The following is a 15,244-nucleotide window of genomic DNA, read 5'->3' on the forward strand; positions in this document are numbered from 1 at the left end:
ATTAAATACCCAGTGAGCCAGTGTGCATTATAACAGAGTCCTGGAACTAGCTCATCTAAATGGTATGCACTTGTTACTAATCTTATTAATGAAACCTGTGCTTTTCCTGTTATGACAAGCCAAAAAATATACTTTAAAAGGGTTTAATCAGCTCACCCACTTTCATAACTTACTGGGATTCTCCAAATAAAACAGTCATCTGTAATGTTATTTGTAACACCTGTGATTTTCCTAACATGACAAGTTAGGCTGTGTGCTGTGAAAAAAGGGAGAACAAAGGGCCTTTTATACTGGCTTTCATTAACCCAATACACATTTTGCTTCCTTTGGGGTGTTATTTGCTGTATTAGGAGTTCTGGGTAATTATGCCAAAATATAATTGGTTATATGCTGTTGATTTCTAACAAAGCATGTGTGTTTTGCTGACACAGGGTACACTGATTTAGATCATAACAAATGAGCAGCACCGCCCCTTTGGATGTGGTGTTGGAGCTCAGCGGCAGTCCTTATATGGACTGGAATCCCAAGATGTTACAAAGCTGCCGAGATACTCAACACAATGCCCCAACTAACAGGACAAGTTATATAGACTTGCAATGCAAGTTTGGAAATTCAGCCGAAATCATTAATCTGACTCCTTGATAAATTTGCGAGGTTATTATTTCTATCAATAGCCACAAATAAGTCATACTGAATACTTATTTATGATAGTTTTTGAAATCATGGAGCGCGATTAAAGCATTTTATTCAGCTGTCAATGGCTTCATTTAATTAATAAATAAATAAACCGTTGGCGAGTGGTTTATGGTTGCAAAAATACATAATTTTACGATTTATAACTTTATCTACCTGTAAATATTTAGCGTTGCAAAGCAGAAGTGTCATCTATCTCTTACTCCTCGTGACATCTGTGTGGTGTTTTGTCACGCAGATCAGGTTCTAACTGGTTTGATCCAGTCCAGAGAGCATGCGCACTCGGTGTAAACAGGAAGAACCGACAGAAAACCAGGGCAAATCTACCATAAAGAAAAGAAAATGATCGGACAAAAACCAACGAACGTCTTGCTATTATTTATATATTAATCAGCACACACGTTTCCCTCTATAGCTTGATGGTCATTTCGATTTCATCTAGTAGAAGCAGTCGCTAGGATTTCGACTATTTTGATAGACTCGTTAATACCGTACTCTTGTTGACGGTAGACAGGCACTGACGCGATTGATTTCCTCCGGGTTTTGCTCGGCGCATTTGTCCGCCAGATTAACGTTACGGGCATATAAAAATAACTCGGTGTTCTCTGATTTCTTCTGGATTTACTGACTTTACACCGTGGAAGATTTCTAACAATGGTACAAAAAGATAAGACGCTGGAGACGCCTCAAGTGGACGGTGAGCCGAGCCCCAGCCCAGTCTCCGGAGAGGCTTGTGCCGAGGCCCCCGGCCCCGCGGAGGAGTCCGGCATCGGAGTCGAGCCGACTGGCCACAGAAAATTCATCAGTGGAGTCGTGGAAGGTAATATTGAATTTTAGTTGAAAAAATTAAATATGACATTTGGCTGCGATCTGCGTACACTGGTACAAAGGGCATCAGTATGCTGCAGCAGTCCTGCTTTTTTTTGGGGGGGGGGGGTGTTATCTGTTGGAAATAAGGCATTAGTAGACAATCGGATAGAGCAATAATCACAAATCGATTATAAATAGTCCTAAAACAAAAGGGGCTTAGTATTCATCAACGTTTAATAATGTAAATATATATGCAGATCAATAATGGGAGACGTCGTCCAATGGCAGATCATCGCAGAATTAATATAAATGGTGGTCATTTACTAAGCGGTGATCATCAGTAATTCAAATTAATTGACATTTGATTAATTTTGATTGTCATTTGTCAAATAAATATACCACACATTGACAACTTATGCCTTAATTAATGAAAAATCATTTGGTTTGGCCAGTGTAATATAGTAAACTGAATGCTTTGTGTGGTTCGTCTTATGCTCAGACTGGATAAAAAAATCAAGACTACCACTTTTTTGTAGTTCGTATTAGACAAAATGATTAACTGATAAGCTAAGAAAAGCGAACAGTCCTAATAAGCAAACATTGCATGTTTGATGACACTTCCAGCTCAGCCCTCACCTTGGGGCAAATTGTTAGTTGTCACAGTTAAACAGTTGAAAATACACAGACATTTAGTTAAAAATCAGCACTGCACACTACATGGGAACTAAATGTACTGTTTTCTTGTGCAGGCTTTTACGGTCGACCATGGACAATGGAACAGAGGAAAGAGTTGTTCAGAAGGTATGATGATCCGTGTGAATTATTTAAACAAGTATGTTAATCAGATAAAAACATTATTACGGACAGGTGGTTTGAGATGTCATTCTGAGTTTGCACAACATTGACTCTCCCAGGCAGCAGAAATGGGGGCTGAATACATACCTTTATGCACCCAAAGATGACTACAAACACAGAATGTTCTGGAGAGAGCTGTACTCAGTGGAGGAAGCAGGTGATTATTCAGTACACGTCTTGGGATCAGCTGTCTTGGGGCAAGGGAAACAAGTAATGCTTGTTTATCTATGTTAAATGACAGCCTGCATATTCCATTGTTAAACACGGATGAAATGAAAAAACTGGTTTAAGAGTTGTTATAATAGCACAAAAGAGCATTTTGTGAATGTTTTCCCCTTTCTATCTCCTAGAGCAACTCATGACTTTAATTGGTGCTGCTAAGGAGCATTGCATAGAGTTCATCTATGCCATTTCCCCTGGACTGGACATCACCTTCTCCAATCAGAAAGAGGTTTCTGCACTTAAGAGGAAACTTGATCAGGTATTGCAACATTATTGCAACACAGTGTGTTCAAACTCTAAATATTTTTCATGCATTTCACTCTATTCATCATTCTGTATCCATTATAATGGATTTTATTTCTAATCCCTCTCTCTTCCCCTCAGGTTTCTCACTTTGGCTGCAAGTCATTTGCCTTACTTTTTGACGATATTGACCACAACATGTGCCCTGCTGACAAAGAGGTGTTCAGCTCATTTGCACACGCTCAGGTTACCATTACCAACGAAATCTACCAGTACCTGGGGGAGCCTGAAACCTTCCTCTTTTGTCCCACAGGTACATCAGTTCTGTGTTTGAATCTTTTGCATGTTTTGCACAATTGTTTCAGAGATTGATTTATTCATTATTTGGTTGTTTGCTTGCCTTGAAATGCAGAGTACTGTGGAACATTCTGCTACCCAAATGTCTCTCAGTCCCCCTACCTCCACACAGTAGGAGAGAAGCTACTGCCTGGCATTGAAGTGCTATGGACTGGTAAGTCTAACATAGCTTCCTGTCAGCTGACAAACTTTACCGTAATAGAGAAAACAATTATTTTATCATGATGTTTTCTTTTCTGCAGGACCCAAGGTGGTGTCCAAAGATATCTCAGTGGAGTCAATTGAGGAGGTGTCAAAAATCCTCAGAAGAGCCCCTGTCATCTGGGACAACATTCACGCCAACGATTACGACCAGAAGAGGCTTTTCTTGGGTCCATACAAGGGCCGCTCCACAGAGCTCATCCCCAGGCTGAAGGGAGTTCTCACTAATCCTAACTGCGAGTTTGAGTCCAACTTTATAGCGATCCACACTCTTGCCACCTGGTACAAGTCAAATATGAATGGGGTGCGCAAGGATGTGGTCATGAGTAAGTGTGATCCAAAAGTTAACTAATTAGTATTTTTTTCATGTGGATACACTGATCTTTCTGTAAGATGCTGTGTTATGATGCAGGTTGTTCATTAATGCTGTTTTTGCTGTTTGTTTTACCAGCGGACGGTGAGGACAGCACAGTGTCCATCCAGATCAAGTTAGAGAATGAAGGCAGCGATGAAGAACTGGAGACAGACATGCTCTACAGCCCACAGCTCGCTCTAAAACTGGCTCTCACCGAATGGCTGGGGGACTTTGTTGTGCCTCATCAATACAACAGTGAGAGCAGTCCCGTTATTATATATCATCTCTTTGCAAATTGATTCTCTAGCTGTTTCTAGTTTGTAGCGTTGGCATGGCAGCCTAAAATGATGATTTTGTGACTCACGAACATGACGCAGTGAGGCTTACCTTTGTCTTTCAGGCCGACAGGTGCCTCAGAGTGGTGCCAAAAGCACAGCCATTGATGTGTCATCCATGGCCGCTCCCTCGCTCTGCTCCTCCACAACAGTCACAACTGTGTTCCAGCAGCCCATCATGTCTCCTGCCATGCCGCCTCTCTGTCTGGATCCACTCTCACACCCCATGGCAAAAAGACCTCAGGAGGAAGAGGAGGTGAGCTTTATTGTTACTAGAAGACAGAATCATAGCACCTTAATGACCACAATGAGTATTTTATGTTTCTTCTGGCAATCAGCCTCTCTAATGATGTGAGTATATCGTCATTTATTAGTTAAGAAAAACGGATTGGGCTTCCTTCTGATCAAATTTTTGGCCTCGCTTACAGAAAAATCACTCTTTTCCTTTAGCATTTGTTTACTGGAGAGGACAGCATGTGTATATGGCTCTACGACTATGTTTATGCTGCTCCTGTGCAGGTTGAGGTGGAGAAGAAGGATTCGGATGAGGAGCCAATGGAGATGGTAGATGAGAAGCTGGATGAGCCGGAGCCAGAAGCAGAAGCTGACCCAGAGGAGAAGCAAGTCAGTCCCATTTTACCTGACAAGATGGCCGAAGACCTGAAGCCAATGGATACAGACAAGGAGAGTCTCACAGAGTCAAAGTCCCCTGAGGAGTCCATCCAGGAAGACACAGGGAGTGATATTGCTCCCATGCAGACAGACGATCAGCTCAAGCAGGTGCAGCAAACACTTCTTCAATATCTGCAGCTGAAGGCAAAAACAAATTAGAATTCTTTACAAAGTCACAATGTTTCTTCTTTGCGTCCTCAGGATTTGTTTGTGCCTGGGCCCAACGAGAAGCCCCTGTTCACAGCAGAGCCCGTCACACTGGATGACCTGAGCCTGCTGGCAGAGCTCTTCTACCTGCCTTATGAGCACGGACCCAAGGCCATGCAGATGTTGAAGGAGTTCAACTGGCTGAGAGCCAACAGCAGCGTTGTCAGTGTCAACTGCAAGAGGAAGGAAACTGAAAAGGCGGGTTAATGCATTTGAATAACACACACATACAGATAGTTAAGAGAAAGAGGTCCACGTGGAAGAACTAGTTCATTATTAACTGAACTTGCCTGTGATAGTGTAGGTTGCTGAAAACAAAATGGTGGATGTGTACTACCCATAATGCCCATTGGGTGGTGTGATAGGGGATGGAGTGCACCGCAGAGCATTGTGTTCATTGTAGCTTCCCATATTAAACCATCTGCCTTTTTCTAAAAGACATGTTGACGTAACACAGAAACACACAAATAAATATTAGAAGTACTGAAGTGTCAGTATTGCTGACTGGAACACTTAAATAAACCAACCATTGTAACAAGTAAATTATGTGCTTTTCTTATTATGATGAGTCAAAATGTCTGCTGTGCAAAAAAAGCTTATTGCACATAAAAAAGTTTAGCGCTGTTCTTATTGCTAATTACTTGTTCTTATTTCCGATCATTGTGTTGCATGCAGGTAGCAGAATGGCAATCAAGGGCGGAGAAGTTTGAGGAGATGTGCTGCTCCGTCATCCAGATGTTCACACGGCTGTCCAACTCAGCCAACCGCACCATCCTGTACGACCTCTACCCTTACATCTGGGACATCAAGAGCATCATTTCTATGGTCAAGTCTTTTGTCCAGTGGCTCGGTACGTATGAAGGGACCCATAAAGTGCATACTCTTAGAGAGCAGTACAGTAGCATAGCTGTAGTCTGATCAAGTCTGGTAATCCTGACTATCCTTTTCCCAGAGACGCAAATAATTCAGTCACCTTGAAAAAGAAAAAAATGAGATTATATAAAGAAAAAGCACTTTAATGGCTAGCTGCATGGATTATGTCCTAGTTCAGAGCTATGTAGTCTAATGAGGCAAATTTAGAATTATTTCACACATCTTACACAGTCTGCATAACAGATGGTAATATTACTGATCAAAGACTTGATGAAATATGGCTCTTCGAGATCTTAGCCACCACCTGTAGACAGGATGAGAATCTAAGTAGTGGCTAATTCTCCCAATTTTAATAACCGGCACTTAATTTTTTAGATAAGCTTAGCACAGATCAGGCTAGTCGCATCATCATAGTTATGATTCTATTGATTTCTCTTGTTTCACACATGTTGATTGTTTTCTCTTTTTTTTTTCTCATCTGACTGAATGCCGCTTGCACCGCCAGCACCCTCCTTATTTATTCCATAACAAGCTGCCCCCATCTTGGTGATATCTAAACCTGGTCTCTGTGGCAAACGTCCCAGCAGGGTTAATGCTGCTTGCTGTGTATCCAGTAACATCACTGCTGCATACCCACACAGACACACTTGCTTCCATCTCTCTGTCTGTGGGGATGGGAGCCAGGGGGAACGCCCCATCCCTTCTCCCCCCTCCTCCATGCCCTAGCGCGCACGCGAGCTTGGAGAGCAAGTTGACTGACTGACTGTGGAAGGCCATTCTGGTGCATAAACTGAGTCAGAAATATCTGAAGTTGTCTCTTATTTTTCAGCTGGCTATTAACACAAACCATGTGAATATATTACTGGAAGCTTTGTCTTGTTGCCTCACTGAGTAGCCTCTAAAATGAGGTTGTCAGTGGATTTTAACTGAATTATTTGCCCAATCTGTATCAGTGTGGCATTCATCACCTCCTGTAAGAGAAGAGATTTTTTTCTCTCCCACTTCCTCGTTTCACCTCTCACTTTCTTCCACTCCTTCAGGTGGTGCACTGTGGTGCAGTTTGAGCAACTTTCAGCCTTGAGACAACACCTCCATATTTTTTTTGGAGTGTTCTTTGATTATTCTAAAGCACCAGCATGGCCTGTAGGTTACCCCCTGTAACCCAGTTTCATTCACAGGTTTCTGACCTATATGGTAAAGCTGAGGACTCTAGCCCACAGTACACAGCAGGCAGCATACCCACGCTGGCAAAACCACATCAAAAATCCACAATACTGGCTCTATAAAGCATTAAATGATTTGGGCCCCTCCAGCAACACAGAGGAAATCAAGTGTCCTTTGAATATAGATATCTTTGAATAATTCTCCCTAAAAACTGCAGAGTCATTAAGTGTCTAACTGTTGACTTCTGCTGTTGCTATTATCAGATTTTTTGTACATCAGTTTCCCCTCAGTAGAAGCTGTGCAGCCGGCATTTAGTCGTAAACCTCCCTGGTTATTGTACTGAGAACACTTACTAATAACTATTTTCTACTGTTTTCTCCCTTCACTATGTACAGATGGAAGAATCCACAGTACAAGTTTCTACTGCTATTGGATCGACAGTGGCCGATGTATGCACAGTGCAAGCGCCTTTTTGTTTTGTTTATGTTTGAGAGGGATTTATGGATTTTTTTTCTAAAACTAGATTTATAAATGTAAAACATTGATTTGGAGGAAAGGAAGATGCCCTCCGGATGAAGTCACATTTTGCGCAGCGATTTAGCCCTGAATGCTAAGTGTTAACTCCCAAATTTCTCTCTTTGGCAGCATCTCTCTAACTTTTTTTTTTGTTTCTGTCAGTAGGCCTATAGAAATGGCTCAGACCAGCCTGATGCACCTACTCAAGGGAATTTACACTTGGCTTTGAAATTTAACCGTAGCACACGATTTTCATCCCACTCAGGGATATTTCTGATTGTGTATTTACGATAAATGTGCTCACACACACATTGGTTTGACTGTGCAAGAACAACATTTGCATGTTTTCAGCACAACTGTGATTGTGTTAAAGCAATGCAGTCTGATGAGGTAACTGAGGTGCCTGTTTTGTGGATTTTAATTTGGGTAAGCGAGTTCAGAGTTCCTCCCCGTGGGTGCATCTGTGTGCTGTGCTGTGTCAGCTCATCAGAGGAATTGTTTAAAGTATCAGGGTGAGCTTTATATGTAAAGCAGTGTTAGATGTCCTTCCCGTGCGCTGCATTTGTCTGGTCACATGACAGGGCTTCTCGTCAACCAGGGTTAGACTTTGTTAGCGGGAACACTACTTTAAACATACTCTAAGAGCCCTGCGTGCTTTAGATCTATGTGATTTGTCCCTGTGGTGTATTTTATCTTTGGTCTGTTTGACTGTGGCTTTTAATAGAAAGCTGAGAGACCCCATAACTCAGTGTTCACACCAGCTCTCCTTCTGTCTTCCTGGTTTGATGACTCATGCTCCCCAGTCATGTGACGAGGCAGATAAGATGAGAATGTGACTTCACACGGGGTACTAAGATGAGTGGGGTGACGGCAGCTGAAGCTTACTTTTGTAGTCTATAGACAGTGGGGTTTCGGTACTGGTGGTCAGTGTAATACTTATGAGGTCTATCAGTTTTTCAAATGCGTATTACCCTCACTGAAACACCAAGGGGGCTGAACCACACTTAATTCTGTCTCTCTTCAGTTTTTGGAGAGCGTGTGTTCCTCACTTTAAGAAAGATCTCACTTCTTTAGACCTGCAGTTTGACGTTGTTGTATTGACACAGATAATTTAAGGTTTATTTATATCTTGGACTTGATTTCTTTCTTGCAAACACGTAAGCTTTAGTTGCTCGAGCCCCATTTTATCATAAAATATGTCCTCTGAATATAGTTTATTGCAAATTAGGCCCTTTTTATGTTTTAATGAGTAAATTTAAATTAATTTATTTATATGGATTATGCTATTAGATGCTTATGACCCCCTTCCTCCCCATTCCCCTACTACCTTCATCTGTGTCAGAGAGCCCCATCCTGTGGTAACAATGTCCGCTTGGATCTGCTCCTAACAGGGTGTCGTAGTCAGTCCTCAGCACAGTTCCTTAGAGGAGACCAAGAACCCTGGGCCTTTAGGGGAGGTCTAGCAGGAGAGTTCCAGGTATCTCATGCACTGAATTTACAGCAATCTAATGGAAAAAAAAGAGTGTTGTGAGAAAAGACAACAATGGTAATATGTGCGAAGGTATGAAGGGCTTTGGTCTGTCGAAGGTGAGCTGATTGTAATGGGTTAAAACATCTGGGTTCTGTCACCCTCACTTGGTCTCCAAGGAAGTTGTATCATTATGGGATATTGTCAGTCTGTGAGAGATCAATATGCGACCGGAAACCAATTTCGACAAAAAGAGGTTCCATCCAGTGTTTGGCATGGCATTTTATGATTGATTAATTTGAGTTTCTTTCAGCAACTGCCCAAGGAGATGCTGCTTTTCCCTAGCGCACGCAGCGCATGCGAGCATGGCTAGGTTTTTATTTTCATGACATCTCATTTCTTTGCAGGAAAGCACAGCGCACAAATTACCAAGCCAACCCTTTGCAAGCGCACGCACAAGCATCGCAGCGCCAGCGAGACCGCAAGCATGTTGCAATGGGAAAACTCCATGATCAAACACACCTGTCTAAAGCGGTATCTCCATCTTTGGAGAGTAGCAGGATGGCAACTAATATGCCAATGAATTCCTAAATTAACTCATTAAATTTGCCTCATTGATTTTTTTCCTGGAGTTCTCCCTGCCACTCTGCGCCAGCATCATTATTTTTCTCAACAGGAGGGTCCTGCGCAGCGAAATATTGCGATGTCTTACAAAAGGGAAAGGAGCATCTCCTTCAGCCAGTAAAACCTTAGTCAGACCAAAACACCACCCTTGTTTTAATATATTTCAAAAGCAAATATGTATGTGCTTGTTGTGCTATGTTCCTTCAGCAAAAATAACAAAGGTGTGATGTTTGCTCTTGTTGTCCACTGTCAGATCAACAAGGAATATCAGTTCATATCTTTACGTGATTGTTTCAACAATATTTGTCATACCAAAGCACTTTGCTCTCCTCTGTAGTTCCTTTTGGTTTGATAGTGGCTCAACTGCAGCAAATGCACAGTGAGGCAGTGAGCCAAAGCGGCACACCACCTGGTCTCAGTGAAACTGAACCTGTTTCTTTTGATACCCACAGAGATTGTTGCCAATAGAAGGGGCAAACGATCTTTTCTACCAACCTCCACCTTCAATGCCAACCTCCAAAATCTATTCCATAAGGCCGTACTATCCCAAAGATGAGGTAAGATGTCTGTGTGTATTATTATTCATGCCCATGTACACCTTATTTTTTACTAGAACTCAAGTTTTGCATGTTAAATACCAACGTCATTAATAATGTCATAACCAAAACAGTATGGTTGCCGAAATGATGTTGGCCAATTGCTTGTATTCGCAGCAGAACTGGCCCAGTTTAAGCTGTGAATCTGTCGCAATGCTGTGCTCAACTGCTCTGTACATCAGCAAATTTATGTAACATTGTTGGCATTGTCTGGGCGTAGTTATGGCTTTTATACCGAGTGTCATAGTTTGTCAAGTTACAGCCGTACCTGTCTTCTTTTTTTTGCAGACTGCGATTTATAAAATCTGTAAAGAAATGTACTGTGAAGGAATGGAGGGTGTTCCAGTCTCTGATGAGGACCCTGACCTCATAGGAGACAGGTAAAATATAGAGATGACTAAAGCATGGTTTCCCCTCGCTGCAAATCAACATGGCTGACGCAATCCTTCGTGTTTGTTCACAGGTTAGTAGGAGGTCTCCTGACTCTGAGTTCAGACTACGGGTTTGTGCTGGAGGATGATGAAGGGATCTGCGGTTACGCTCTCGGAACTGTGGACGTCAAGCCCTTCGTCAAGAAATGCAAGTTGAACTGGATTCCCTTCATGCAAGAGAAATACCTCAAACCTGACTGTGAGAAGGACCTCACAGAGGCTGAGGTATGATCTTTATCCACCTCTTTTTCTGTCAAAACATCTGCATCATTTGGCACGATTGTGTCTCCTGTTGTTGGAATTCGCCATGTCTGTCTGTCGTCCCTGTAGAAGATGATGCTGAGTTTCCACGAAGAGGAGGAAGGTCTTCCAGACTCTTTCCTCTCCAACTTCCCCTCTCTCATCAAGGTGGACATTCACGCCAAGGTCACTGACCCCAGCGTGGCCAAAAGCATGATGGGATGTCTTCTATCCTCTCTTAAGGCCAACGGTAGGTGGCAGCCATCTTCAGTTCTGACAGCAATATTCATTGCTGCAACTTATTGTGTTGGTGTTATCATGCTTGTTGACACTCACCTGTCTGCAAAATGTAGATTAATCTTACTTACTTTAATAATCATATTCTTGCATAAAATGTACCTCTGCACACATACTTGCAATGCTTGAACAAGAAAAGGATGATTTGTCCAATTTTGCTTTAAAAATATCTTAAAAGGGTAAAAAAAAAAAAAAAAAAAAACATTGATTGAAGTGTCTCATACCTGCAGTAGACACCCCGCTTAGTTGTTTTTTTCTTCCAGGCTCCCTCGGTGCGTTCTGTAAGGTTCGTCAGACTGATAAGAGAATGTTGGACTTCTATAGTAAGCTGGGATGCTTCGAAGTGGCCAAAATGGAGGGCTTTCCCAAAGACGTCATCATTATGGGACGCAGCCTATGAAGAAGCGTCCCGCTGCGACAACAGACAGAGGGGGGAAGAAGTTGACGTGGCTTAAACATGTTTGCTACCTTAATGAGAAAAAAAAAAACTTCCATGATGATTTTATACTACATTACCATCTGGGCTCGCCCTGGGAAACCTCTTTTTAGGATTTGTGTACAGAAGCACAGCAGGCGCACACAGATTTCCCTGCGCTGCCCTTAGATGTTATGGCTCTGTTGGATTTGGCAGATCTGAAGCTAAAAGGCCGAGGAGCGATCTGTAATCAGTTGATTTGAGCCAACATGGAAGAGTGGCACTCCAGCAATGATTTGTTGAGTCCCACTACTCATATACCTCCAAGAGGCTTGAAGTAATAACTCCATAAGCCTTTTTCTCATTCAATCCAGTAGCCATTACTTGGATATCGCCTGCATGCCCTAATGCAACGTGTCTGTATCTGAAATGGAGACATATTGTGAAATGAGGGCGGCCTGTATCTCAGCTAGTGTCTTACTACCCTTACATCCTGCTTTCCCAGCTTTGACAGAGAGAAATAACGCAGACATAAGTAGGACACCTATATCGAGGATGCGAGGTGCTATGTGAGTTTTTCTTTCATCGTCACATCACACTATTTCCATTTGCTCCACAAATAGTCCTGGAGAAAGAGGCCTTTTAAGTGGCGTGTTTCTATCAAAAAGTGGAGTGACGTGCCGAGTCTGCACACACGGAAGGTGGAAAACTGTAGCTTTCAGGGTTTGTCAATAAGACCAGAAAGGGAAGAATAGTCGTTGAGATGTTGATGGCTCAACCAGGAGGTCCCCTGAATTTCCATTCAAGTAGTAATAGACATTTGGAGAGCAATAGAAAAGCTTCAACACGTTTACAAAAATGGTTGTCATCCTGTAACTTTTCAGCGCTTTGCTTTTTTGTTGTTGTTGTAATTGAGCTGGTTTTGCTTATTTTTCTTAAAGCTATTGCCTTTTGGTTCATTGCCTTTTGAGTTTAGCATTATATTGCAGACCTCAGTGTCTGCTGTTCAAAGACTTTCTAACACGAGTCAGTCAGATATAGCTAGAGAACAGCAGTTTTAAGACATTGGATTTGTTGTTTCTCAGTTTCTCTAAGGTGAAGCCTAATATCGACAGTCATATGTCTTAGTTTTGCCCTTTCAGACCCCAAACTCCGCAACAGAAATCCTGCAGTACGCCTAAGCTGACTGACAGGGACATCACTATCAGAGAAAGTTAAGACCTTCTCGTTAAGTTGTGTCAAAATAATGTAAGTCGTTTTTCTTTTAAAGATTGCACTTAATCAACATTTTCTGATAGCAGTACCCAGTTGGACCAAAATCTTGATATTCTGATCTGCTATTAAGTAGAAAAATGTAACATTTGACTCTCACCAACATTAAATAAGTAAAGGCTTGGAAGCATTAACCCTCCAGCTGTCATTGAGCTGCTCTGTTTTTCTCTTAACCACTAATTCCAAACATGACTTGTAAAGCAGCAGCTGATCTGAGCTATGTTCAAGAGATTTGCTGTACGAAAAAGTGACATTTGCTTGTCATTAGCAATAGAAAATAATCAGTTTACATCTGTCTGCTTGCATCCTTTCCTGCATTGCATACTCTCAAATGAATGTCTTCTCAGTGGAGCCTTGGTGAGCGCTCTCCGGTCACCAAAGTAGCACTGACTCCCACACTGTCGGGCTGTCGTCGTGGGGGCTTGGAGCAGAAATTCCTCGGGCCTTTTCCTATCTGTCCATTGAATGTTTTATATTCTGACGCATTTCCCATCTGTTTTTGTAAATCTGTGTAGTTGATAAAAATAAAAGCACTTGTTCTAATAGATAGGAGTGTTCTGTTGGTTATACGAGGATCATCAGTTGCTCTTCAGTAGCTGCCTGCCAATGTGATGTTTTGATACTGTGTACATTCATAATGTGCATGAGGTGTATTGGATTTGCTGTGGCGGTCATTTAAATAACCTCATCTCATGCTGCATAGAGGAAGAAGCATGCCACTTGCCTCTATGGGCATGATACTGTAGTTGGTAGACAGTCTGTAAACACTGTCAATCATAAAGTGTTATTATTTTGTATATCTTTATCAAAATTGCGGCTAGCTCTCTGTTGTCCTTTAAGGAATACAATGTTGTAATGCCCTGTCCCGTGCAGCCTTCCTACCAGGCTGCTTTCCACCAACAGGTTTGCTGTTCATCTTTTGAAACAACAGCAGGATTTTCACTCATTTTAAACGGCTCATTTTGCAGCTGGTCGATACTCCAGCTTTCTCCTTTGCCAACGGGTTTTGATAGAAATGGGCTGTGACTGAGGGAAAGGGCTCCTATTGTACATTTTGATTACACAAGAATAGGGTTGGGGGGTAATGAAAGTAACAGTTTACCTATGTAAAATTTGTATGTGAGATACATAAGATTAAAAACTAATAAACCATAATAAGTTAATTTGTTGCTTTGTGTCTTTTGTTGCACAGATCTTTCCGTCTGAACTAGAAAAATGTCATGTTCTTTTAATATATCTGCCCTCAAAGAATCACTCCCATTTCTATTTTGACAAAAAAAACAAAGGATACAGTTCTGTAATGTTTCAAAAAAATATTTATATTCTTGGTTTAATATCCCTGTAAAGGTTTCTGCAAAGTGTTGTGGTCATAAAGTTTTACAAGATTGAACTTATGGTGTTGTACACTGCCCCTACCAGCTGCATTACTTCTGAAACAAGCCTATGAATTATGAAAAATCATATTTATACATTTTTGTGTTGAATAATCTATTTACAGCTGATTCTTGGGGAGAGTTTTTGGACATAATACACATTTGTAAATGCCAAGGGGCAATTTTTAATGAAATTAAATTTCAATCTTTTTTTTCTGTTGTGTTAACTTGCAATTTAAGAAATTATATGGCATAGTAAAAGTAGAGTTACTGGAAAAAAAAGAAAAATAGGAAGTTATAAAATACCAAAAGCTAAAAATACAAAACATGTTATTCAAATACTACAAATAATAATAATCATTTTAATGATTATAATAAACTGGTACATTTATGTAAGTTCAGATGAAAGAAAATTACCAAACTTTAATTCCATAAAATATTATTTACTAATAACTAATAAGTTTAAGGTACATTTGGCCCAGCACAGGACATGACATGTACCACAAACACACATATAAAGGTACACACCAGGCTGGCACACTGTTTGTGTTAAATCACAAACAGAAGTCACACATTATTTAAAAAATTAAATAAAATAAATAACAGCAATGCCATGTTTTTTTTTCTTATTCTGTTTATTAATTATTTATGTTTTTGTATACAGAGTTAATTTGGCCCTTTCTTTTGTTTTTTGACGGTTTTTTAGGGCGAGTGAAAGGGACTCTATATACTAGGAGAATAGTTTGTATTAATCATCCACGATTAGTCAGATGATTTTTGCAAAATATTTTGATATTGTCCCTCCCCTCTTGTATTTTTTAGCAAGATGTCTAATTTCTCAGTATATTCATTTTGAATTTTCCCCTTTTACTCACTCTTTGTCCGAAGCAAATCTTACAAAATCTCATATTCAGAAATCTAAAGTTTCCCATCATAATCGGTGTATCCTATATTACATGGCATGAGCTGATCAGCGATTACTGTTAGTGCTCTGGTCCCCTGCCATTATCTGTTTATGTATGTGC

At 41.0% G+C, this 15,244-nt stretch overlaps 1 protein-coding gene across 2 annotated transcripts; it reads left to right on the top strand.

The window, feature by feature from the left end:
* Window positions 1-998: 998 nt before the first annotated feature.
* Window positions 999-14,009, top strand: oga (O-GlcNAcase). 2 transcript variants are annotated; one of them, XM_042501569.1, is made up of 19 exons: window positions 999-1,513; window positions 2,253-2,304; window positions 2,418-2,515; window positions 2,709-2,839; window positions 2,965-3,136; window positions 3,236-3,334; window positions 3,423-3,707; window positions 3,833-3,991; window positions 4,137-4,327; window positions 4,591-4,851; window positions 4,945-5,148; window positions 5,626-5,800; window positions 7,383-7,436; window positions 8,895-8,980; window positions 10,048-10,152; window positions 10,480-10,571; window positions 10,655-10,847; window positions 10,953-11,112; window positions 11,423-14,009. In XM_042501569.1, exons 1-19 carry the CDS (start codon window positions 1,348-1,350, stop codon window positions 11,557-11,559), a joined length of 2,820 nt encoding a protein of 939 aa, XP_042357503.1. In that variant the 5' UTR covers window positions 999-1,347; the 3' UTR covers window positions 11,560-14,009. The 2 variants fall into 2 exon arrangements, with proteins under 2 accessions (XP_042357503.1, XP_042357504.1); XM_042501570.1 differs by lacking the exon at window positions 7,383-7,436.
* Window positions 14,010-15,244: the final 1,235 nt, after the last annotated feature.

This window comes from Plectropomus leopardus, chromosome 15 (genome assembly GCF_008729295.1).
Source record: "Plectropomus leopardus isolate mb chromosome 15, YSFRI_Pleo_2.0, whole genome shotgun sequence".
Lineage (NCBI taxonomy): Eukaryota > Metazoa > Chordata > Actinopteri > Perciformes > Serranidae > Plectropomus > Plectropomus leopardus.